This window comes from Gymnoscopelus braueri (genome assembly GCF_963280865.1).
Source record: "Gymnoscopelus braueri genome assembly, chromosome: 12".
Taxonomy (NCBI): domain Eukaryota; kingdom Metazoa; phylum Chordata; class Actinopteri; order Myctophiformes; family Myctophidae; genus Gymnoscopelus; species Gymnoscopelus braueri.
Genome location: NC_137614.1, coordinates 726698 through 753623, shown reverse-complemented (window position 1 = coordinate 753623; position 26926 = coordinate 726698). Strand labels below are relative to the sequence as shown.

Here is a 26926-nt window from a genome sequence, read left to right as displayed (position 1 = left end):
CCAATATTATTACTTTTATTGTATTTTAAATGTTCTTATTGTGTTCTGTTGTATGGTTGTGTCAGCACAGTCTCTTGGGAACACGTCCCACCAACATGTCATTGCCTGTATGTGTGTGTGAGTAAGCAATCTGGGAACCCATAGTCAAACAAAAGGGTAAACAAAACAGCGCCCTCTGCGGCGGAGCTCTGAATCTGTCTTGAGAGATTAACCCATTCAAACCTGGAACGCATAATATGTCCATATTTTTATACTTTAGCTATTAAAAAAAAGGTCATAGTGTGGCATCGAGTGCCGCGCTATGAACTTGTAGATCTGCTATTTTTGAAAATGTGTGCAAATCTTTGAATATATATATTTTTAAAGCGACAATTTTTAACTCAAATCTCTGCTTCTGGGGGGTCCCTGGAACAACATATTTTGAGATGGGGATCCGCGGCCAAATACATATAATTTTTGGGGGTCCTTGCCATGAAAAGGTTTGGGAACCTAACCGTTTTTAGAGGACTTGTACATCTGCTATTTTTGAATAGCCAGATAAAATCTAAAATGACAGAGATGCGTTCCCAGATTGAATGGGTTATGAGTATAGTGACACTTAAACTCTTCTTGATTCTTGACTGATTCTTGATTCTTGAAGATGTCATCAAATCCACTGCAAACACAACAAAGAAGAACATGAGCGAGAATGAAGAGAGAGCAGAGATTGAACTTGAAGAGGGACGAGGCACCGATGGCAAGATATCTGCATCTGAGAAGGATACGGTGGGCATGGAAATAACACTGTGGTTATTTATGAAGACCTTTAACAATATACATTTAAAAAAAGAAGCTGTAGGTAAAAAGTTGTAAATGTGTGTCAGGGTTGGCGCTTGCAAGTGAATTCACAAAGAGAATAATTCCGAATATCACATCCTCTCTTCACGCACGACTGTGTAAATACTTTTGGGGCAAACTAACAGTGGTGGAAAAAGTACTCAATTGCTTTATTTAAGTAAAAGTATCAATACTGCAATGTAGAAATACTCTGTTACAAGTAAAAGTCCGGAATTCAAAATTGACTTTAAGGGCGCTTTCACACTATGGTCCCGGGTGCGCACCCCGGACCACATGGCAGATGTTGTGGTAGTGTGAACGTAGCGAACCGTTCCCCGTAACGCATCACCGTACCGTACCCGAAACCACCTTGGGAGGTAGTCTCGGGTCCGATTGCTGCGGAGTCGGGAACGGAACGCGGCAGTGTGAATCCATCCGTTCCAAGAGAAGGAAGTGGACTGCTAATCATATATCATTTATATATTTTTTATAATGACACATTATTTTAGCTGGGTTATACCTTCTCATAGTTCTACTTGAATGTTGACAAGAAATAATAATCCCGCTAGTGTTTGAGTAGCGCGAGCCGTGAAAAATAATAAACAAAAAACACATGTGTGGCGAACGTATTTATAAGGATAAATACACCAAGATTAGTCCGTGACGTCACACCAAGGATGCGTCCGTGACGCCAATATCATATTAACAGGCGACGTTACATTTCGAGGTTTCAAAGACCAGTGCACACACCGCTTTGGTTGTGTATTGTTGATCTGTTGTTATTATAATTCAAGACAACGTCAGGAACACAGTCAAACTTTATTAATCACTCTAGAGTGACTTTTCTTCTGTGAATGACATTCGCTCTCCCAAAGCCCCATAGTCAACAGCGCCCCCATGAGGCACATATTTACCATTACTGTTCAATGAAAATGGTCTCGAGTGCGTTAGAATCTTGGCCAGTGTGAATGCTGGCCAGCCAAGCGTACTCGGGAACGGTTTGATTCAAACGAACCCAGTCTGAAACCGCCCTAAAAGTACAAAAGTATTGGCATCAAAATGCACTTAAAGTACCAAATGGCCGAAATGTATGCAGAGCTGAAGTGGTTAATGTATGTTTTGTACAATAATAAACATCAACAAAGTAACTAGTAAAGTTTTCAAATAAATGTAGTGGAGTAAAAGTAATTTTTTTGGATCTGAGATGTAGTGTAGTATAAGTATAAGTATTGGAAATAGTAAATACTCAAGTAAAGTACAAATACCTCAAAATTGTACTTAGTAAATGTACTCAGTTACTTTCCACCACTGCAAACTACCCTGCAGTTATATGAATATGCCCTATACACATTTAATTTTACAAACAGTAAATATCCTTCCATGTCTGGGATTTATCCCATGAATGAGAAAAAAAAGAATACATTAAAATAAATGCATAACTAACTCAGCGGTGTGATGTAATATACCATTACCTGTGGCAAATATTTTCAGGGTTGGATATCAATCCTCATCAAGAAAAGAGAGTGCACCACCTTTGTAGAGGATTCTTCCAGGTAAACAATCTCTCCCCTTTATTGCAAAACATTAAACAGACGATACAAGTCACTGGGTCACCAAATTATTATGGGGGGTCCCCAGATGATTATGGGCGGGTCCCCAGATGATTAGCTTAATGTGCAATATTGTTTTCTAACTCGACAGTAAACAAACCAACATACAGTATAAGTATTTTGCACATTTCGAAAATGACAGTAACACATTTTGTACCTTAAAAAAGACCATAACTGCCTCAGAAGTAATCAACAAACTATAACATAAAAAATTATCAAACATTTGCCAAATTGTCAAATATTACTTAAGAAATATATTGAAAATAGCCAAGCATGTAGAACGGCTATTTTCACTAATATAGTGAATATTTTATTGACTATAATATAGTATAAATAGCCAATAGATATATTATATTTGTGGAACCGAGTCAAACTTGCCTTAACTCCTACAATTCCAAGTGCTTGTCAGGTTGGGGGGGTCCCCAGTTCAGATATGATTATTTTGGGGGGGGGGGGGTCGCGGCCTGAAAAGTTTGAGAACCAGTGGTCTAGTTGATGTATTGCCCTATGTTGTCTCCCTCAGCGATGGCGCACGATGCCAGTGTGGACGTCAGAGACATCTCCCGGAGTCTCTGGACCAGTCCATGGTCACACACTGGGACAGAGCCCTGCACTCCTCTGAGTATCCTACTGATGCCTTTGGATGGCTGTGGTTTGAGGGGGTCAGCAGGTGGAGGCGCAGCTATGTACCTGTAAGTGTCTGATAAATGTTCTATGTCGCAGTGTTAACCCATTCAGTCCGGGGACGCATCTGTGTCATTTTAGATGTCTTTGGCTATTCGAAAATAGCAGATCTACAAGCTCATAGCGCGGCACCGAGTGCCGCGCTACGAGCTTGTAGATCTGCTATTTTAGAAAAATCTTGAAAATATGTGCAAATCTTTGAATATGTATATTTGCTCCAGGGGTTCCTGGAGCAAAATATTTTTAGATGGGGGTCCAAGGCCAAATGCATATCATTTTGGGGGTCTTTGACATGAAAAAGTTTGAGAACCACTGATGTAGCAACATTTTTTCAAACCGTTAGGATTTAGAAGACATTTTGTAGAATCGGAACCTCAGGCCTTAATGGGTCAATCATTTTTTTTTTGTCATAGTTTAGTCATCTGAAAAGTTTTAGTTTTTGTCTAGTTTTAGTCGACTAAATATCATAAGATTTTAGTCGACTAAATCTACAGTTGATTTTGTCGACAAAAATGTATTTTGGCGGTGGTTGCGTGCTGAAAATAGCTGATCTACAAGCTCACAACGTGTTCGCATCGTGACATGTTTTGAGCTTGTAGATCTGCTATTTTCAGAGCGCAACACCCGAGCGCAACCAAACATAAATGACTTGTCTGAGTTCTACTGGATCTCTTCTCCACTAATCCCTCCTTAACATTTGTTTTTATTTGCTGATGAAATTGTCAATATATTTAGTCTTAGTTTTAGTCATCAAAGCTTAGTTTTTGTTTAGTTTTTATTTTGTTTTTGTCAGTGAAAAAGGGTAGTCGACTAACATTCTTTGTCATAGTTTTAGTCGACGAAATTAACATTGCTCTGTCGTCCCTCATCAATTTTAAATTCTTCAGTCAAGAGACTCAAGATTTAAGATTCAAGATTATTTTTATTTATTATGTAGTGCTTTTAGGCCCATGATGTTGAGGTAATTGAATGATCCAAATACATCATAAACTCAAATAAAAGATGTTTTCCATTAGACCAGGATATTAGTCAACTTTAGAATAGACACTATACTACACATTGTTATTGTCATAAGAAAATGTACATTTTGACATCATATTGTTTTCACTGTACCTGTTTATTTTATGTGTATATCCAGTGGCGTCAGTTCAGCAAAAGCTAAGGTATGGCAAGGTTAGGGTTGCCAACTCCCAGAGATTAAAATGGGACACCTATCCTGGGCGCGGGGCAAAGCCGTGCAGACGGAAACAAATTGGGGGTCAAACCCCCCAAAACCCCCGAAATGCATAGAAAACCATGCATTATACCTATAACACAATACAAACACAATGGTCTTACACCTGCATTAGGCCACTATTCATTTTTGGGCAGGTGCCAGGGTATGGCACCTGCCCTACCTTGCCATACCCAATTGATGCCCCATATATTTGAATGGAAATGTATATTTTTATCCTTTGCACACATTATTATTTTTTTTAAAAACATAATACAAAAAAATATATATGACCATGACGGGCCGCAGAGACACTGCGTTGGGGCCGCATGCGGCCTGTGGGTTGAGTAGCACTGCACTATAGGGTAGAAATATCATGCAGATGAATCTACTCTGTAAACCCTGACCCTGTTGATATGAAAGTCCTTAGTCTGTATTCAGTTTGATCATTTCCATCGCTGACGTCATCTCATTTTGCCTCTTTGATCACCTAGCTCCTGCGTCTGTCCTGGGACACAGACCCCTCCACGGTCTACGACCTGATGACAAGGGACAGATCCAAGAATGGGTGGGGTTTGTCCAGCCCCAACTTGATGGTGTCTGTGGTGGGAGGAGAAGGCAGTGCAGAGGTCAACGGCTGGGTTCGAGAGGTCCTCAGGCAGGGACTGGTCAAAGCCTTGAGACGAACAGGTACAGTAGCTGAGGGGTTGTGTATATGTGGAAACTACAGTCATACCCCCAGTGATGGAAGAAGTACTCACATGTTTTACTTAAGTAAAAGTGCCAATACAGCAATGTAAAAATACTCTGTTTAAGTAAAAGTTCGGAATAAAAATGTACTTGAGTAAGGTATTGGCATCAAAATATATTTAAAATATATTTAACGTACCAAAAGTAAAAGTACTCATTATGCTGAATGTCCCATTTCAAGTTTTCAAAATGCATGCTGGGGTTTAAGTGGTTGAACTGTGATTATCAAGCCATGTCTAACAATCAGCTGTGAGTGTCTCTCTGCCTTTTCTACCATCAAAACACAAACTCTCCCTCTTTATCTGTCCTCATCCTTGCTCACATACTGACATAATTCACAAAACACACACACACACACACACACACACACACACACACACACACACACACACACACACACACACACACACACACACACACACACACACACACAGGTGCCTGGATAGTGACAGAAGGCTTGTGTGAGGGCGTGGGGAGATGTGTAGGAGAGGCGGTGAGGGACTACAACATCGCAGCCTCTTCTGACTTCCACAACAAGGTGGTGGCTCTGGGCATCGCTCCTTGGGGCCTCGTGCACAACCGACAGCAGTTGGTCAACCCTCAGGTACGCACGCACATTACAAGTTGAGATGTCCTCCATCGAATACATTTTACTGTCATTGACTGCCCAGTTCATTAATACTGTCCCACTCAAACATACAGTGAATTAATATTTTGCCTGTATAGGCCTACTGTGAGCTTTTATTTATTTATTTGTTATTCTTTTTTTTTTTTTTTTTTTTTTATTAAAATAATAATAATAATAATAATACAATATAAGACCATTATTGTGTCAAAAGTAATCAACAAACTATTAATGGTCAAACATTGGTTAAATTGTCAAATATTACCTAAGAAAGAGGCAAACATTGTGAAAATAGCCGATCTACATGTGAGCTTTTAGGCTATTTTCACAAAATGTATCAGTGGAACCGAGTCAAACTAAATGTTATGCCTCAACTCAACTCCTACAATTCCAAGTGCTTGTCAGGGTGGAGGGGTCCCCAGTTCAAATTATTTTGGGGGGGGTGCGGCTTGAAAGGTTTGAGAACCTGCTGTAAATGACAGTCACTGCCACATGCAATTCCTGTTTTCTTCCATCTCAGGGCATCTCCAGTCGCTCCACACCCACCGCTAAGTACTCTGTGGAGAAAAGCACCGGACACTCCTGTTGTCTGGACAACAACTATGAGGCCTTCCTGCTTGTGGATGATGGGAGTGTAGGGCGCAGAGGAGGAGAGGCCATCTTCAGGCCCAAGCTAGAGAACTACATCTCCCACCAACGCACAGGCATCAGAGGTAAGAGATGGTGGATGGAAGAACCAGTGGTGGAAAAAGTAAACATCCGGAATTCAAAATGTACTAAATTTACAAAAGTAGAAAGTACTCATTATGCAGAATGTCCCATTTCACAAGTTTTATATAACAATTTTTTGAAAATAGCAGATCTACAAGCTCACAATGTGTCGCATTGCGACACATTGTGAGCTTGTAGATCGGCTATTTCCAAATGGCCAAAATGTACAGGGCTGAAGTGGGTAATGTATGTTTTGTAATAAAAATCCACATCTACAAAGTGACTAGTAACTAAAGTTTTATAATAATTGTAGTGGAGTAAAAGTACAATATGTGCCTCTGAGATGTAGTGGAGTAGTAGTAAAAGTACTGAAAATTGGAAATACTCGAGTAAAGTAAAAGTACCTTAAAACTGTACTTAAACAGTACTTGAGTAAATGCACTTAGTTACTTTACACCGCTGCAAATGTATAATCCAAAAATCTAACACAAATCATAAAACATGGAAATATAAATAATATCGGCTACCAGTATGCATTATGAGAGATGTACATAATGTATGGTGCATCAGTGTTCAATAGTTATACATGAACTATACTGTATATGGGGCAAAGAGAAAGGAGACAATTCCAAAGTTGAATTATGATATTTTTTTAATACATTTCTTTCCTACAGGCAGCGGCAGCATTGCCATTCCTGTCCTCTGCATGCTCATATCAGGACAGGCAACCATGCTGGAGGTATAGTCACTGCTTCTTGATGAAATATTCATTCATACAATATCGTTTGGAAAAAGAATAGTGGATGTACAAGCTCGCAGCGTGGCACGAAGTTACACACTGTGAGCTTGTAGATCTGCTATTTTTGAATAGCCAACACTGACATCTAAAATGACACAGATGCTTTGCGGGTTTAAATTGTTTAAAAATATATATATTCAAAGATGTGCACACATTTTCACAAGCTCATAGCTTGTATATAAATCAAATAAATATAAACTAGAAAAAGTGCTCCTCGGAGCACAGGTCTCCACCAGGTCAGGTAGGTTATTGTGGCCTCCTGGTGGCGCTATAATAGGCCAATGTGAAAAGGGTGCCATTTATTCTTAGGCCTTTCACGGCAATCGGACACTGCATTCATGATTTGAGGCATTTTGTTCCAAAAATGTGTTTTGCTAAATTAGATCTGCTGGTGGCACTATAACAGGCCAATGTGAAAAGGGTGGTATTTCTTCCTCGGCGTAGTGGGAATGTGCGTGTGAATTTTCACGGAAATCGCAAGCTGCATTCATGATTTGAGGCATTTTGTTCAAAACGGACCAATCCTGCAAACTTTGGAAGCCAACCTTAGCCAATGAGGATGGCATATGGGAAATCGTCCAGATCCGTGTTGATGACATGACTATAGAGATACTCTGTACCGATTTGCATTACGTTTAGATAAAATCTGTAGGAGTAATATTAAAAAATGGGTTTTGCACAAATCGGCCTCCTGGTGGCGCTATAACAGGCCCATATGAACATTTTGGGCCAGAGGTTCTGAATTGGCATCCAAGGATGCACAGTTTCGCAGCGACCAGGCCAACAGTGCCGGATATTAGCTGCTCACAGACAGATGGACACACAGACGGACACACGGACGGATGGACAGGGTGCAAAACATACTCTCTCGCCATGCCTTTTGGCCTGGTGGAGACAATAAAATACATAAAACTGATGACAGATAAACCAATAATAAAGACTTACAAGGGCCAGAGCATTTATGAATTGGAAGTGTGTAAAGAGATACTGGTTCATACTATAAAAGTATTAACCAGTAGAGAAGCAATGTTGCATCATTTGTCTTTATACCTGCTTCTGTTTCTTTCTGTCTGTCTGTCTGTCTGTCTGTCTGTCTGTCTGTCTGTCTGTCTGTCTGTCTGTCTGTCTGTCTGTCTGTCTGTCTGTCCCTCCCCAATATCTTCACCAGCGGGTAGACGCGTCTCTGAGGAACTCCACACCCTGGCTGGTGCTGGCAGGTTCAGGAGGCGTGGCTGACCTCTTGAGTGACATGCTGGAGAGCCTGTCACCTTTCCCTGCTGTTCAGACGTCCTGCAATGCGGGTCCTAGTGTTGATCTGAAGGACAGAGTGGCAGAGCGGGTCAGGAGACACTTCTCTTCTGAAGCACAGACAGACACACTTATTGAACAGGTATGAAAGGGCAGTGGATGGTGCACAGTAATGAGGCTTTCAACACACCCAACTGGGAACACATCTCTGTCATTTTTAGATCTCTTTGGCCATTCAAAAAATAGCAGATTTACAAGCTCGTAGCATGGCACCGAGTGCCACGCTATGAGCTTGTAGATCTGCTATGTTTAGAAATATCTTGAAAATTTTTGCAAATCTTTGAATATATATTTTCTAAAGCGAACATTTGTAACTCAAATCTTTGCTTCTGGCGGTCCCTGGAACAAAATATTTTGCGATGGGGGTCCGCGGCCAAATATATATCATTTTGGGGGTCCTTGACATGAAAAAGTTTGAGCACCACTGATATAAAAACATATGTTTTAAAAAAAAATTTAGGATTTAGAAGACATTTGTAGAATTCCCCAGAAGCAAAGATTTGAGTTACAAACGTTTGCTTTAAAAAATATATATATATTCAAAGATTTGCACACATTTTCATTCTTTTTCAAAAAGATAGCAGATAGCAGATATACAAGCTCTATGAGCTTGTATATCTGCAATCTATTAAGCCAATAGGCTTTTCTGAATGCACATAGTTGTTCCAGAACATGTGTGCCCTGTTGACTTAGCCAACAACAGGGACGGTGTTATTTGTCTGTTTTCAGAAGTTACTACAGTTTTTCTTTTTAATTTACTATTTCTATATACTATCACTATAACTTATCCGGAGTCAGACAAGGTAATGGATGGTCTTTGGATGCCGTTTGTATGTCTATGCATGCTGATGCAATTTACAATTTAGGCATTTAGCAGGCGCTCTTAATCCAGAGCGATTTACAGAAAGGTAAACACAGGTAATACATAAAATACATAGAAATAGTAATCTAGGATCATAGGTAAACCAAGAACCTATCATCAGTCTAAACAGTGTCATATTAAAACAATATATGTCCATTAAAACTATACAAACTATAGGATGCCAGGTCAACAGATGAACCTGGCATCTGTCTACATAATATGCTATCTAAATTTGAATGTATGGTGAAAGCTAGTTAGTAGGCCTATAGCTTTTAGCTTAATTCCTGGATGTGACTCTGGTAGATTACAGTGGGGAAAATAGTAGAATTTACCCCAAACCTTACAAGGTCTCTGTGCCTGTGGCATGCTGTTAGATCAGTGGGTGGGGATGTACAGTACATCATGTGTCACAGGTTTGAATCTGGCTGACAAAATTTGTCGCATCATTGCAAGTCATCCTCTTTGTCTTGCGTTGCACTGTGCCAAACAGAGCAGAAAGTCTATCAGTTGTGTATGTAATAAACGGAATGTCATCAGGAGATTGCAGTTCCTGTTTACAGTTCATTACAGAAATTGCAATCCTGTAACCCTTAACCTTGACCCTCAGGCTCTGAGCATCTACCAGAACAGGGACCTGATAACAGTCTACCATGGAGAGCAAGAGAGGCCAGATGACTTTGATACAGTCCTGCTCAAGGCCCTGGCAAGAGGTACAGTATATAACAATAATCAGTATTATTATGTTATGTTATGTTATTTGTTATTTGGCCATTGCTGCCATCAACTTGGCAAGGAAAGCTCAGATACATGACTGGCATATCCTGCATGACACTACAATGACAACAGCCCCTCCAAACCCTTGCAATATAGTCTCTGTTGCCTGTTGCCTCCCACAATTTTCGAATGCTTCCGGTCATACAGTCTGGAGCACGGAAGCTCTGAAAATGATCAACCGATAAAGCAGATGTGACGCCTCCTCCCCGCTTCCGTTTTGTCTTTACAGTCGCACAAATGTATCTGAATATAAATATAAATCATCTAAGCAAGTAGCTTGCTGCTTAGCAGAAATGAAAATGAAAAACTTTAATGTAAAGATATTTTAAGATTCGGATTTCGGGAGATGTAGCTCCAGACTCCATATAGCAATCGGAGATAATGGAATAGTTGTCTGTCTACTGCTACAATTCAACTATGAAGAAGTGGGACCTGGCAGACAATGCAGCATACCAAGTGTGGTGAGCCTGAGCAGACTGCCGAACACATAATCGCCACCTGTCCCCTGTACAGACCACCTTCAGTGGCAGGCCCGCCGACAGGCTGGGATAAAGGGGACAGTTGTTCCCCCAGGCCTCAGGCGGGGGGGGCCGCTGGAACAGAGACGTCGCAAACTTCTTAAGAATTAATTTAATTTATGTATGTGTGGTGGTGGACTGGTGGAACTGCGCGCTGCATCGCGACGTGTCTGTGTGTGTGTGTGTGTGTGTGTGTGTGTGTGTGTGTGTGTGTGTGTGTGTGTGACTGCACGCGCGTGTGTGTCACTAGTGCACACACAGCGAGATTCAGAGAGAGAGAGAGAGAGAGAGAGGGGGGAGGGTTGCCAGGTATTAACAAGAAAATCTATGAAAAAAGCGATGCATTTGCGCTTACAGTATTGATTGATTGATTGAATATTTTATTAGGCAGAAAGTACAGTTAAAGACACCCGACTTAATGTTTTGAGGTCAAAAATAATAATATAATATAGCTGCAAGCAGCAATAATACGGGGCCAGTGAATGCAGAAAGAAAAAAGAAAGAAGCAATGATAAGTAATATGCACAATAAGCCATAGAAACATAGAAGACTGAACTTGAGAGAAAGAAGACCATGCAATTAACAAATGAGCATTTTAAACCCTCACTAAAACAACGCCTAAGTCTATCCTCAAGAAACACTATGTGTAAACCCAAGAATGCCAAATCATGATCACCTCAATACATTGCCAGGGACAGGGATCGTACCAGCGACCCACGGACTCACAGGCTGCCTGTCTTCTCATTGAGCTAGATATATGGCCTCCCTGACAGTGTCTGTTGACATCTATAATTATTTTCGTCCATTATGAACCAAGCCTCTGTGTCCCGAACTACTCTAGATAACTGGTTCACAAACCATTTAGCAATAAAGATTGTTTTTGTCTCCTCAGAACGAACTAGTGAAAGAAGCCGATCTACAAGCTGTTGTTTGATTGTAGATCGGCTATTTTCACAATGAAGTATATCATACATTGAAAAAACATACTCTCTCAAATAATTATTTCAGGTTATCTTTAACAATTGCACGTGTATTAATTGACACAATCATGTTGTGTGCAATGCAACTTTAATGAAGTCTGCATCAAGTGAGGCTTGAACTGGCGACCCTAAGGTTGTGAGGCACACGTTTAAGCGAGAAGCCATTGGACCAACAGACAAAAAAATAGAAAAAGAGAGACAACACAGATGATACAGTTTCACGCAAATAGCTGAAAAATCCTGGGTTTAAGTGTTTTTCAAACTGCTCAAAATTGCGGACAATCTAAGGGCGGAGCTTACTGGTCAATGTGATAGATGTGTTCCTCATGAGTCAAGGCACATGTGTAAGCAGGTTTAATGGCTGTCGGCCAAACGAGGCATGACTTTTGCCTGTTTAAAGTTTGCATTTTCAAAAAATCGCTATAGCGCCCCCCTTTGACCAATTGGAGTAAGATTGGTTTCGGTGATATTTGGAATGACCATCTACATTACCGCAAAGTTTAAAAGAAATGTGAGTCTGCATGTATGTGTTAGGGGCAGATGAATAATTGTCATAAAACTGCATTATTCATTGGCTCATTAAAGCTTCATTTTTTCACTTAGAAAAAATCCGCTCCCTATTTTATGTCGGCATAGGTCCAAAGTTCATGTGTAAAAAGTTTCGTGCAAATTGCTCAAAAATCCCAGGATTCCATAGATTTGAACTGTTTCAGAGTGTGAAAGTTGTTCATCATGAGTAGACGCATGTGTATATGGAAGTTTTATTGCTCTAGGTCAAACAGGGCATGAGTTGTACCTGTTCAAAGTTGGCATTTTCAATTGAGTGCTATAGCGCCACCTTTTGACGAAAGATTGTGAGATGTATTTCTTGATAGTTTTTCATGACCATCTATCATATGGCAGAGTTTCGTAAAAAGCGTATGCACGGTTCAGCCAGAACTGCGAAAAGTGGCAGAAGGAGAAGAAACAAAATAATGCCAATATTAAAACAGGGCCTGCTGCCATGCTGGCAAGCTGGCCCCGTAATTAATTCAAAAACCAACACTTTGTCTAAAAGGTCCGTCCAAAAAAGTCCTTGCTGTCTTGTTTCCATTGAGGTCCTTGGTATTCAATTCAAAAACATATAATATCCATAGACCGGATAGCTTATTGCTCTCACAATAAATGGCAACACTAGAAGTCACGGGGGAGAAAAGTAAACATTGTGTGAATTTATGATGAGACAGAAAATAGCATGTTTTCAACTAGAAATTATGAATTTAGGAGATGTTTGGACATTGGATGGACATCTATTGTGAATACAGAATGTTTAATGTGCAGAAATGGCCGCCGTGCCTATGAGTAAAAGTGCAAAAGTATAAAATGGACTCGTATCAAAAGTAAAAGTACTCATTATGCAGAATGTCCCATTTCAAGTTTTCAAATGTATAAAAACCTTTTGAAAATAGCAGATCTACAAGCTCTGTGAGCTTGTAGATCTCTGTGAGTGGTAGATCTCAGCCCTATATAGGCTACATTTCGGCCATTTGAAAATAGCCATCTACGTTGCATCGCGATGTAAATTGTGAGTAAAAGTACTCACAAGGTCTGGAGTACTTTTACTTTTGGTACTCAAAGTAAATTTTTATACCAAAACTTTTGTACCTTTACTGAAATACATTTTGAATGGACTTTTACTTGTAAGGGAGTATTTCTACAGTATTCATACTTTTACTTCAGTAAAATATGTGAATACTTTTCCACCACTGGTTATGAACAGAACTGACTATATATTGGCTTGAGGTGGCCAACGTGAAATCGCGCAAAGACACCCGACTTAATGTTTTGAGGTCAAAAATAAAATAAATTATTTCAGAAACCGAGAAAAACCAGAGAAAAATAATAAGAAATTAATAAATAGCCGAATTAAAACCGATTTTTTTTTTGCATGGGGGGCCCCTTTCGAAAAACTTGTCCCCCCACCCAAGAATCCTGTCATCGGCCCTGTTCAGTGGTCCCTAGTGGGACCAGAGACAAGGGTGTGGCTGTACGACACTGAGTTTGAGGATGATACATGAAAGATGTTATGTTATGTTGGTGTATATAATAGTCCTTAACATGGTGTGTGTGTGTGTGTGTGTGTGTGTGTGTGTGTGTGTGTGTGTGTGTGCGTGTGCGTGCGCGTGTGTACGTTTGTGCGTGGCTGCGTGTGTGTGTGCATGTGTGCGTCCATGCGTGTAGCATCCAATAAGAACCGTGCATCTTATGATGCCAGACTTCACACGGAGGATCTGAAGCTAGCAGTCACCCTGAACAGAGTGGACATCGCCAGGAGTGAGTTCTTCAATGGTGACATCAATTGGATGGTGAGAAACATCACAATACCTGAATGTTGAAGTCACACAAATATTGCCACTGTCGATTTGGAGTTACTTTAATAGTTCCACAATGGCTACTGTCACAGTGGCGGATTTAGCAATTCTGGGGCTCCAAGCAGAGCTCAAGTTTAGATTTTTAGGAGAGTACAGTAGCTACAGTATACATGCCTACCACAGAGTAACGGCAACTATTTTCAACAACTTTTAAGGAGAATTTAACTCAGGTCAAGACAGAACTAAATTCCAATGAATTTGCCAGTGTGCGACCCTGTGATTTCTGTGATTTTCCCGAAAAAATGCTTATCTACAAGCTCAGCATTTAATAGGTCGTATTTTAATGTCACCATGACAAAATATATAGCCTACTTTTGCAAAAAAATCTGTGCTGATTAGTGCCAACAAGAGTATATTTTATTCATGAATATTTTTGGACCACTTTAAATATCCGTTAACACTCGCATGACTGAAGTTTCATTCTCCTCCACCAAGCCTGAAAAAAGATCATTTTGATCCCCAAATCAGGCTATCCTATTGGCCACTGTCTCCCCTCTCTGCTCCAGACTAGTTCACACTTTCTCCCCCAAACAGTGGGGGGTTCCATTGTCTTCTAAAAAGCTGAGAGTTGAAAATGGGTTGCCAAATTTTGAGAGAGAAATAAGCAGGCAGGTCTATGAAAGTGTTACTGCATGCGTTGTGCACACTCACACACACCCCCTTTTAAAGTTGCAGCCGCGCACGCACACACACACAGAGTCACACCACCGTCAAATGAATGGCAGGAGGATTCAGATTTCAGAGCGAAACTTTACAAAATAAAACGGTAAAATGCTTTGCACGGGGCTCGGGAGAAAGAGAAGAGGTGATATGGACACATTTTCGCTACATCGATGTGGAGAACAAAACACAATGCTTGATTTTATCCTAAGGCAAGCAATGTGGGAAAAACACAACAACTTGAAGAGACACAAGCGTTCACCACAAAGAGATCGAGTTATAAGTTAACAAAAGGTTTGGTGGTGGTTGTTTACAACGTAACATTAAACGTGGTGTTGCGTGTCGGCTTAATGTTCCAACAAAAACACTAATCCGACCCCAAAGTGCCCAAACTAATGCTGACGAACTTACATTAGCTTCTTAGCATGTAGCGATAAACTTACACCTGGTGTTTGCACTTTCTCCATTTACAGCCCATACATCTACACAAACGTTCAGATTTCAAATATAAAGTGCTTACCTCATGGCCAGGGATGTTACAATTATATTCGGGTAACCCATAAGTACCCATATTCTCCGTATTGTCCAATAAAAAACATTTTAATCCGATCGGTGGCCATTTTCTCCGTATTTTCTCCATGCTTTCAACTACGTGACCCTATCGGTTGGTAGGTGTAATTGCACCCTGATACACTATAACTCTATGAGAAAATGACCGCCAATCGGATTTAAAAAAATGCTTTTTATTGAACAATACAGAAGTTACGGTTACTTATACCCACCCGAAGTCAATTGTAACATCCGTGGCCACGGAATAAAAACTTTATATTTGAAATCCGAACGTTTATGTAGATGTACGGGCTGTAAATGGAGAAAGTGCAAAATATGACCGTCATGTGATGCTGCTTTAAATTTAGTAGCAGCAAGCGAACTATAGTAACTTGTAAACAACCCAGTGACAAACCTATATTATTATTATTCATAATAATAATATTCACATTATTGTCTGAGCGTAAAGCTCTCATTCTATCAGCTGTCCACGTCGCTGACAAACGCGTCTCCTCTCCTCCTCCCTCAGTGCAACAAGTGAACACAATGCTATGTTCCACAAATGTGCTCAATCCTGCGCAACATATCTGATCTTCAAGCATAAAACAGTTGCTGCGTGACAAGCTGTATGCTTGTAGATCCTATCTTTTTCCACCGCTTTGCAGTGAAAGGGAAAGTGGAAAATGGGTCGCCAAATTTTGCGAGAGAAATAAGCAGGTCTATGAAAATGTTACTGCATACTGCATGCCGAGGCTAATTTGCAACACCAGTCCCTGGTTAGACCTTTCTATATACATATATACCTAATAAAAATGCATGAAGCTCTAATCTAAACAAGTATGAAAAGATATTTATATCTGCAAAGTAACTAGTAACTAAAGTTTTCAAATAATTGTAGTGAAGTAAAAGTACAAGATTTGCCTCTGAGCTGTAGTGGAGTAGAAAAGTATTACCATTATAATGTAATTATATAATTATAATATTAATAATAATAGAAAGACGTGAAAAACAAGCCCAAAGTCGCTTATAATAAGCAGACATGGCAACATAGACTTGCATCGACTCGCTTCGCAGCTCGTCTACGGGCCGCTCTGCGGGGGGTCTAGAGGTGTCAACTGCTCTTGCCTGGGGGAGAGAGGGGGAGAGCGGTCAATTTAGCCGAAATATAACGGTTGGGATGGTATATATGGTATATATTTCATATTTATAATACGTTTCAGAAGAAAAAAAAAACGGAGATGATTTGAAACAAATATTTAGGAAAAGTCATGAAAGGGGAACTTTCTCAGAGCTTCATGAGAGAAGATAATCCACTTTAAATTCTCAAAATCGGTCATATTGATAGCTTAGTCATGCAAGTGTTAAGACAACAACATTTAAGACGGCTGGCGGTTTAAAGGTAGGGTAAGCGATTTTCTTTGGTTAAAATAAGTGTTAAATAGCTCTATATTCTGATAGTACTCATTGCTATAGAGTGTTTGTTTAGTAAAAGGAGTCTCCTTGTCTCTCCAGCTCTTCATAAAACAGAAAATGCATTTTCGTTTCAGTTTCAGTTTCATTTCCAATTTTATCCAATCTGGATAGAAAACTCAATCGGTATATAGATTAAACAAGTGCAATTGGAAGTGATGACACTAAGAAATGAGCAGGCAAAAAAATTGAACTGGAACACTATAAAAATTAAGCTTAAAAATTGGTACTTTCTCCTGATTGGCTGAGATTTTGACACCTACCGGAAAATGTATTTTCTGTTTATTAAAGAGCTGGAGAGACAGGGAGACTCCTGTTACTGAACAAACACTCTATAGCAATGATTACTATCAAAATATAGTGCTTTAACCTTTTAACAACATACTTTTTGTTTTAACCAAAAAATATCACTTACCCTACCTTTAATTGACGATAACACATCACTGCGTGCAGTGCAGTTCAGTGCAGATACTAACATGATACTGACCATGATACTGACCATGATACTGACATGATTTTGACATGATACTGACCATGATACTGACCATAATACTATTTATGATATTGACATGATACTGAAAATGCTTCGGCCACTGTGCCGTAGAGGCTCTTCGGCACCTTGATACTGACCATGATGCTGACCATAATACTGACCTTGACACTGACCATGATACTGATCATGATACTTAACATGATACTGACCGTGATACTGACCATGATACTGACCATGATACTGATCATGATACTGACATGATACTGATCATGATACTGACATGATACTGACATGATACTGATCATGATACTGACCATGATACTGACCATGATACTGACATGATACTGATCTCATGATACTGACCATGCCTTTATTTTTTTTAAAGTAAAAAAAAATAAGTAAAAATGATAATGACTTTTACCATCAGATAGAGCTCATGGAGACCTTTAAAATGATATATGAAAGTTTTGTCCTTTTTTTCTTTCTTTCTGGTCTACACCTAAAAAAGACAACAACTAAACAAACAGCTAGATAACCTGTCCCTCTTGACCTCCATTCTGTCCGACAGAATCGAGACCTAGACGACTGCATGACGGAGGCACTGGTCAACGACAAGCCCCATTTTGTGCGCCTCTTCACCGAGAACGGCTTCAACATCCAGGCCTACCTGACCTATGGCAGGCTGGAGAGCCTCTACCGCTCGGTGGCCGAAGGCACACTGGCCTACAAGCTGCTAGTTGAGCGCCTGGAGGAGCGGAAGAAGAAAACCTCCGGCCACACACAGAGGACAGGGATCTGTGTGCCAATGGAGTGTGTGAAGGAGCCGCCAGAGCGGCTTAAAACAAGGAGAGAGATCAGCCTGTATGAGGTGGGGTTTAGAGAAATAATGTTGTATCTCCATTTTCTAACTTGTTGTGTTTTTTCGTAAGTTAACGCTCTACTCGATCATACTACAGCGTCACACAAAAGCATGAAAGGTAGAAGATCTACAAGCTTGAAACACGGCGCAAAGCATCGCGTTTTGAGCTTGTAGATCTGCTACCTTTGCTATTTTTTTATTTGAATCCTGAAAAGTAACCGTTTTGGACATATGAGGTTTCCACCCGACTGAGACGATATGTTATTATGAACCTGATGACCTTCACTACTGCTGTTATTGCTGCTGACAAGACAAAGAAATAAATACAATAAAACATGTGAAACAAGGTAAATGACAAAAGTTCAAACAACATTGAAAGCTAGAGAAAAGAAGTGTGTCTTAAGGCGGGATTTAAAAACCCCGATAGACTGGGCAGTTCTAATGTATGCTTTGAGTAAATGTATGCTTTGAGTAAACGTATGCTTTGAGTAAACATACTAAATTTAGATTATATAATTTATAATATTAACCCCAACATCTAGGCTAGCTGTATATTACATGTAGCGGTTCAAAGCTTCGCTAGTGGTCGAGTGGATAAACATAGTGGATATTCCTCTTGTTAACTTAACAACTCCGTTAAAATCGAAATTACCAAAAGTAAAAGTACTCTTTATGCCGTAACCTGCCTTGGGGGGAGAGAGAGAGAGAGAGAGGGGGGGGGGGGGGGGGGGCGAGAGAGGGAGAGAGATCGCTATTTTTATTTTCAGTGGCCTTTTCAACAACAGGATACAGTGTTCGTTTTTAACTGTGCACCCTCAAAAACCTCTTCTGGATTCTCCCAAATCCAGGAGAAATGACAATCCAGGAGATTGTCAGGAGACAAGACATGGTTGAACTTAAAGGACGACTTCAGCCATTTTCAACCATTCTTCATGTAATTCGTCCTCACTAATGCTCATTATACAAATTTAAATAATCTATTCGGCCTGTGTCAGGAGGGCTGCAGACACTTCAGACACACACCGACCAGTGACATCATCATTAGGCAGGTTTTTTTTGTTGACAATATTTTTATTTGGACAAAGCCACTTTGTTGATTTAAGAGGAAATTTGGCCTTTGTGATAAGTTTGTCTTATTTCCTTTTTTTTTTAAAATATATTATTATTGTTTTGCCTCTTCCCTGTGTCTCCAGTTGTCAGGTGTCTTGAGGAAGTTATTGGGCAAAGAGAAGCCATTCTACTGCCATGCTCTGGGTCTAGAAGACTTCACCTCTGGCAGGAAGTCTCTGAGGGTACTAACTCCACACAATACTGCTACCATTATTTTATCTTTAACCCATTAAACATGAACCCTAACATCCTTATTTTGGGGTGAACATTATCCGAAAATAGCAGGTCGACAAGCTTGCAATGTGTTGTGTTGCGACACGGTGTGAGCTTGTAGATCTGCTATTTTCGATGAAGATATTTAACGTAGAGGGAAATAAATGTGCGGCCTAGTCTAGACCCCTCTACATAAGTATACAGGGTTTAGTGATTAAATAGCCAGCCTGTACCATGCTGCCATTTTTCAAGGATCAGTTACACGTGTTTTATCAAATTAAATAACTTTTATTAGTTTAATACCCATGTAAAAATTACAAACCTATCACTGTTTCTTTCTTAACCCATTAAGACCTAAGGCCGATTCTACAAATGCCTTCTAATCAGTGGTTCTCAAACTGATATTTGGCTGCGAACCCGGATCTACCAGGGACCCCCTGAAGAGAAGATTTGTGTCTGAGAAATTCAAAATTATTCCAATTTTCCAAACACTTTCAAGATTTTTCAAAAACATGTGAGCTTGTGCATCTGCTATTTTTGAGAACCACTGTTCGAAACCAATGTTCTAAAGCATAAATGCTATTGCTGCTATGCATATATATATATATATATATATATAGAGAGAGAGAGAGAGAGAGAGAGAGAGAGAGAGAGAGAGAGAGAGAGAGAGAGAGAGAGAGAGAGAGAGAGAGAGAGAAAGAGAGAGAGAATCTGAAATGACACAGATGTTTTCCGGTTTTAAGGGCTGATCCCTATGAATGTAAACAAATAGCCAGGGAGACATTTTTATATTCTAGGTCTTTATTATTGAATGATAGAAGGACAACATTTTGTTGACAACATGTTTAATGTATTCTGGTGCTGAAAGGTCTGTTTACATTGGTAATATGTGTAAACATTGGAGTAAATATTTAGATTTATGATGGGGTAAGATATTTGCAAATAGTATAGTTTCCATTTACAAATTAAACTCTTTAAGAATGTACAGTATGTGAATATAACCCCAATGTATATGTTCGAAAACAATCCTGGATTGGGCCTTTAAAGGGATAGTTCACCCCCAAAATATGTTTTCCCCCTATCGATTAGTCACCCCATGGAGACTTGAATTCATAGATATTTTTTTTGTTTTTGTCGCATTCCTAAGCCAATAATTTGATGACCAGCAGCGGTTCCGGTAGGAGAGACAAAGGAGACTCTTTGTGTCTCCTACCGGAACCTTTAGGCCCCATTTCAAATGGCAGCCAAATCCAGCCTAAATCAGATCGATGCCATATCCAGATTGGAATCCGAATGTTTTATGTAGTCTGAACAGAGACAGGTCACATGGAATCCGATTTTTACAAATCCGACTTGAGCCACATTCAGAGGTGCTTTCAAATCTGATTCAAATCTGATTTCTAAAGATACGTCTCCGTCTGAACGCAGTAACCTGATCTAACCACCCAAGTCACATCAAACTGTCCAAAACGTCACTTGCAGCGCGACCTGAGCGCCACTGACGTCATTACACAGCGAGAATTGATTTTGATTTACGAGAGCACAAGAGGTGTAATGAAAACAAAACAATAGTGCAAGTTTTACAGAAGAAATGGCGAGCAGCATTCAGTGGACAGACGAAGAAATTCAATGTCTCCTAGCACTTTGGGGGGGATGCCTCAGTACAAGCTAAATTTGTAGAAATGTATGGCAGAAAATGGGTTCACAAGGTCCTAAAAGTCATGACGTCATGACGCCTACGTCGTTACCACGGCAACCAAAGCAGATATGTCGACGCAGGGCGCCAATTGGGTTGACGTTGTTTAAATCAGTCTAAACACACAGATCTGTGACAGATCAGATCTGGTCACTTGCAAATGCAGTGTGAGCAGTCAGGTCAAAAGATCGGATTTGAGAAAATTTGACTGGATTTGACTGTAGTCTAAACGGGGCCTTTAATGCCTTTCCTCTTCATAGCTCTGTTCTTCTCTCCTTCTCAGCATGCTAGTAAGCTGCTGCGTGGAGACTGTTCTTACAGGGAGCAGCCCTGTGAATTCCCCTGGACTTCTCTCTTCATCTGGGCTGTCCTACAGAACCGCAGTGACATGGCTGTCTTCTTCTGGGAGATGGTAAAACACGTGATGCCCGGAAAAAGCTGAAGTATTTTTGGGCGGTGTAGCCGCCCCTATATTGGGCGGTGTAGCCGCCCCTATAAGTGGGGTTGGGACACCTCATTAGTACACCCTTCGCTGTACTGTGATTGGCTCATAATTAGTACCCTAGCATTAGTACACCCCTAGCTGTACTGTGATTGGCTGACTCTATTGGCTGACTCTATTCAGTACTGTGATTGGCTAGCGAGACACTTTAATTAACACACAATTAATAACCTATAAATAGGACTATGCACTTAAAAAAACATTTTTTTTAAAAGTGAGCTTCCATCACTGTGATGACCACTCCGATGACCACACCGCCCACTTCACACTGGGTGTGATTTTTATATTTGGTACTGTGTATACATGAACAGTGGTGGAAAAAGCACTACATTTCTTTACTTAAGTAAAAGTATCAATACTGCAATGTAGAAACACTCTGTTTGCAAGTAAAAGTCCGGTAATCAACATTTATACTTGAGTAAAAGTACAAATGTATTGGCATCAAAATATACTGAAAGTAGCAAAAGTAAAAGTACTCATTATTCAGATTATCCATTTCACAAGGTATCATATGTAGATCTGCTATTTTCAAATAGCCAAAGTTTAAATAGGGCTGAAGTGGTTAATGTTTGTTTTGTAATAATAAGTCAAATCTGTAGTGACAAAGAGATGCAATGGATTAGAAGTAAAAGTATAAAAAATAGGACATACTTCAGTAAGGTAAAAGTGACAAAAAATTGTAATTAAGTACAGTACTTGAGTAAATGTACTTAGTTACTTTCCACCACTGCATACATGTATGCGTAGAGCAGTGGTTCTCTTTAACTTTTTCATGTCAAGGACCCCCAAAATGATATATTTGGCCGCGGACCCCCATCTCACAATACGTTGTTCCAGGGACCCCCAGAAGCAAAGGTTTGAGTTACAAATGTCCGTTACATATGTTCGCCAATGTTGCACTAATTTTCACGATTTTTCAAAAGTAGCAAATCTTCAAGCTCGTAGCTTCTGAGCTTGTAGATCTACTATTTTTGAACAGCTTAAGTATGAAATATGGTTAAAGTGGTTAAATTGATTGTGATGCAATATTAAGACATTTTGCTGGGGACCCCCTGGTATCCCCCCAAGGACCCCTGGGGGTCCCCGGACCCCACTTTGAGAACCAATGGCGTAGAGAGTCTGTAACCAGCCCTCTGTTTTCCTGTCCCTCTGTCCCTGTCCCCAGTGGTGTAAAGACACTAAGTACATTACTCAAGTACTGTACTTAAGTACAATTTTGAGGTATTTGTACTTTACTTGAGTATTTCCAATTTCCAATACTTTTACTTCTACTCCACTACATCTCGGATCCAAATATTGTACTTTTACTCCACTACAATTATTTGAAAACTTTAGTAACTAGTTACTTTGTAGATTGTGATTATTATTACAAAACATACATTAACCACTTCAGCCCTAAATACATTTCGGCCTTTTGAAAATAGCCGATCTACAAGCTGTAGATGTGACACAATGTGTCGCGATGCTTGTAGATCGGCTATTTTCAAAAGATGTTTATACATATGAAAACTTGTGAAATGCAAAATGAGTACTTTTACTTCTGGTATTTTTAAGTACATTTTGATACCATTACCAAATTTTGAATTCCGGACTTTTATTTGCAACAGAGTATTTCTACCTTGTAGTATTGATACTTTTACTTAAGTACAAAATGTGAGTACTTTTTCCACCACTGCCTGTCCCTCTGTCCATCTTCCAGTCAGAGGAGTCGGTGCTGAGTGCTCTGAGCGCGTGCAAGATGCTCAGGGAAATGTCCAAGATGGATTGTGAGACGGAGGCCAAGCATTCTATGGCTGAGCTGGCACAGAGGTTCGAGGAACTGGCACACGGTGAGAGACCTCTCACCGATAAATGACTCAAACTGAAGTTTTTTAGGCAGTAGCTCCTGAACTGAGCTCAGAATCCATTGGAATCTGATGTCACACAAATCATTATTGGTTTAACCGCTCTCTCAGATCACTACTCTGACCGTATAACGACGCAAAACCCATTTCTACCCTAATGCCTCACCTATTAAAACCAGGAAAGCATCTGTGTCATTTTTTTATTTCAGCTATATGATGATTTTTCTTTATTAACGTGTCATGCTTCCAAGTAAGCCCAGCCCATATGGACTTACAGGACACTTTTACATTTCATTTGACATGAACAATGAACCAACATGATAATTCACAAACAAATAACTAAATCAAACACTCAAGCTCTATGCTGTACATGGCAGATTACATAAATACAACTTAAAACACAGCATTGGGCCTGTTACACCACATCTTAACAGGAGACCGGACATGAACCTATTTGAAAAGATTAGATTGTCTTCTACTCCAGGCTCCAGAAACAAAATGTGGCATCTTTAATACCTCTTAATTAAACAACCACACCAACTTCTGCTATATATATATATATATATATATATATATATATATATATATATATCGTCATTTGGAGTGTGCGGTTCCTTCCAAAGAGAAGCAGTGGGAAGGTTCCTTTCTTTCTTATGCATCATCTTGCCAAACCAGCACCTCTACCCTGGATGTGCACGAGAGCTACCTGTGTATATATATATATATATATATATATATATATATATATATATATATATATATATATATATATATATATATATATATATAACCCTATATATTATGTTTGAATATTCTTTTTTTTTAATATTATTTTTTTATCACAAATCTTCTCTTCTGGGGGTAAAAACATTTTCAGATGGGGGGTCCGTGGCCAAATATATATCAATTTGAGGGGTCCTTGGCACGAATAAAGTTTGAGAACTACTGATTTAGAAGGCTTTTGTATAATCTGCCTCAGGTCTCCAGTTAAACACCTTTTCAACCCTTGATGATATTAGGTCAGTTCCCCTCTGCTCTGGCTGTTTGCCAATGCATTATGGGTATTAGTACTGCCACCATCAATATATATAGCTCTTTATAGCTGTTTATAGCTCATGTAAACTAGACAAAAAGACACAAGCCAACAACTAGTTTAATCTCTATGAATTTGCTCTGCAATATCCTTTTGTGATATTGTATGTGCACCTTCTCAACTCTGTAATAAGTAATAATTATCAAGTGATAATTGAAGAGATTGCTTTTAAACACCATGACCCCAGTTTGGAAACATTCTACTGCTAAATATATTTGATAATATATGCATATTTTAATATAGTTTTCATTGTGTCCAAGAACATTTCTTAATTCCTTATTATATATCTGTTTTAACCCATTTAGACCTGGAAAGACCTGTGTTATTTTTAGATTTCTTTGGCTATAAAAGAAATAGCAGATATACAAGCTCATAGAGCTACGAGCTTGTAGATCTGCAATTTCTTTTAAATCGTGAAAATGTGTTCAAATCTTAGAATATATGTATTTTTAAAGCAAACATTTGGAACTCAAATCTATTGCTTCTGGGGATTCTACTAATGTCTTCTAAATTGAAAAAACTTATGTTGCTATATACAGTATATCAGTGGTGCTCAAACTTTTTCATGTCAAGGACCTCCAAAATGATATGTATTTGGCCACCGACCCCATCTAAAAATATTTTGTTCCAGGGACCCCCAGAAGCAAAGTTACAAATGTTCCCTAATATATATTAAAAGATTTTTCCAAAATAGCAGATCTACAAGCTCATAGCGCACTCAGTGCCACGTTATGAGCTTGTATATCTGCTATTTTTGAATAGCCAAAGTATATAGTAAATATGGATAAAATGGTTAAACAGATGCGTTCCCGGTTCGAATGGGTTAAGCTCTGTAATAATGCTTTTTCCTGTGTGCCATCTTCCTCTCCTCAGATGTGTTCAGTTCCTTTTACCAGAGCAGTCACTCCTTCAAGCTGCTCACCAGCGACTCTCCGGTGTGGGGCTCAAACTGCCTCCAGATGGGCATGGCTGCTGACGCACGTCTGTTCTTCAGCCATGATGGAGTACAGGTTGGTCCGTCTCTGTCTGGCCAGCTCAGCTATTAGTCTAGAGCAGTGGTTCTCAACTAGTGGTCCGGGGACCACCAGTGGGTGCCAGGTGGTCCCCAGCTAAATGATGGAGAGTTGGTATTGGTAACCAAATGGACCCTTATAGATCTTTAGCTCTTGAGAGCGTAAAATGAAACCAAATGGACCGTACTATCTTTTTTAAAGTTTTTATTACACGATACTTACCTTTTCAATCCTGCACCTGACAAAAAAAACTAAAGTATAAAAAAAAACACTAACACTAAAACTAATAAAAACTAACTAAAACTAATAAAAACTAACTGAATAAGAAAATAATTATCAAAACAAACTAAAACTAAACTAAAATGAAAAATCCCAAACTATGTGGAATTGGCAACGGGACAAACTAAAAAGTCACCCTCCAAATAAATAAATACATGGAAAATGGTAAACGATCTCCGCTCATCACCTTGGTATGTCACTGACCAGTTTTTTGGCCCCCCCATCTGCTGTTTATATCCCATATCCCAGAGGGACGGTGACGGTACCATTGCTACAGAAACTGTAACATTAACACTCAGAAATGGCAGGGAAAAAAACAGACCGTTCTGCTTCTCAGGCCAAGCTGTCTAAGATCTGGTTGGGAAGCATGGAGAGGGACACGACAATGTGGAAAGTGCTTCTCACCCTTCTCTGCCCTGTGCTCTGCTACACCAACCTCATCACCTTCAGGTTCAGGTTGGTGCTCGACGGCCATACATGTATGCATACATCCAAACTTAACGCAATAATACGCTTGTTGTCACAACCTGTATATTACACTTATTACCAAAATGATCCATGGAATTGTTTAATTGTGTTTAAAGACTAGAAGTTGAGTGGGTTTGTCATTATGCTCCGCCTTGCAGAATTCTGTACTCCAGATGGCATCAGTTCTGGAGTGCTCCCGTCACTTCCTTCGTGGGCAATGTGCTGATGTACTTCCTCTTCCTCTTCCTGTTTGCCTATGTGCTGCTGGTGGACTTTAAGCTGCCGCCCCCTAGTGGCCGCCCGGCCATCAGTGAATACGTGCTGTACTTCTGGGTGTTCACCTTCATATGTGAGGAGATCCGACAGGTGGGTGGAGGGGGAGCTTATATCTCTCTTACATTTCCTGTTAGCACACACTCACCGCTCAGCCAATAAATACACAAATGGGGTTTAAATCGTTTGTCATTCACAGTGGTGTAAAGTAACTAAGTACATTTACTCTCAAGTACAAGCTCACGTCGTGATGCGACGTGTTGTGAGCTTGTAGATCTGCTATTTTCAAAACATGTTAGTACTTTTACTTTTGGTACTTTAAGTATATTTCGATGCCAATATA

At 39.7% G+C, this 26926-nt stretch overlaps 1 protein-coding gene across 1 annotated transcript in view; it reads left to right on the top strand.

The window, feature by feature from the left end:
• Positions 1–646: 646 nt before the first annotated feature.
• The window catches only part of LOC308097417 (transient receptor potential cation channel subfamily M member 5-like), a 35989-nt gene continuing 9709 nt past the window's right edge, over positions 647–26926 (top strand). Inside the window, exons 1-17 of the mRNA XM_080445177.1 lie at positions 647–765; positions 2308–2369; positions 2950–3118; positions 4818–5013; positions 5508–5677; positions 6219–6411; positions 7084–7148; positions 8377–8598; positions 9986–10088; positions 13871–13995; positions 17802–18101; positions 19286–19384; positions 21395–21523; positions 23313–23442; positions 25424–25560; positions 26180–26298; positions 26469–26676. Of these exons, the coding sequence (XP_080301303.1) occupies positions 679–765; positions 2308–2369; positions 2950–3118; positions 4818–5013; positions 5508–5677; positions 6219–6411; positions 7084–7148; positions 8377–8598; positions 9986–10088; positions 13871–13995; positions 17802–18101; positions 19286–19384; positions 21395–21523; positions 23313–23442; positions 25424–25560; positions 26180–26298; positions 26469–26676 (2514 nt within the window). The 5' untranslated portion in view covers positions 647–678. The remainder of the gene's footprint in view (positions 766–2307; positions 2370–2949; positions 3119–4817; positions 5014–5507; positions 5678–6218; positions 6412–7083; positions 7149–8376; positions 8599–9985; positions 10089–13870; positions 13996–17801; positions 18102–19285; positions 19385–21394; positions 21524–23312; positions 23443–25423; positions 25561–26179; positions 26299–26468; positions 26677–26926) is intronic.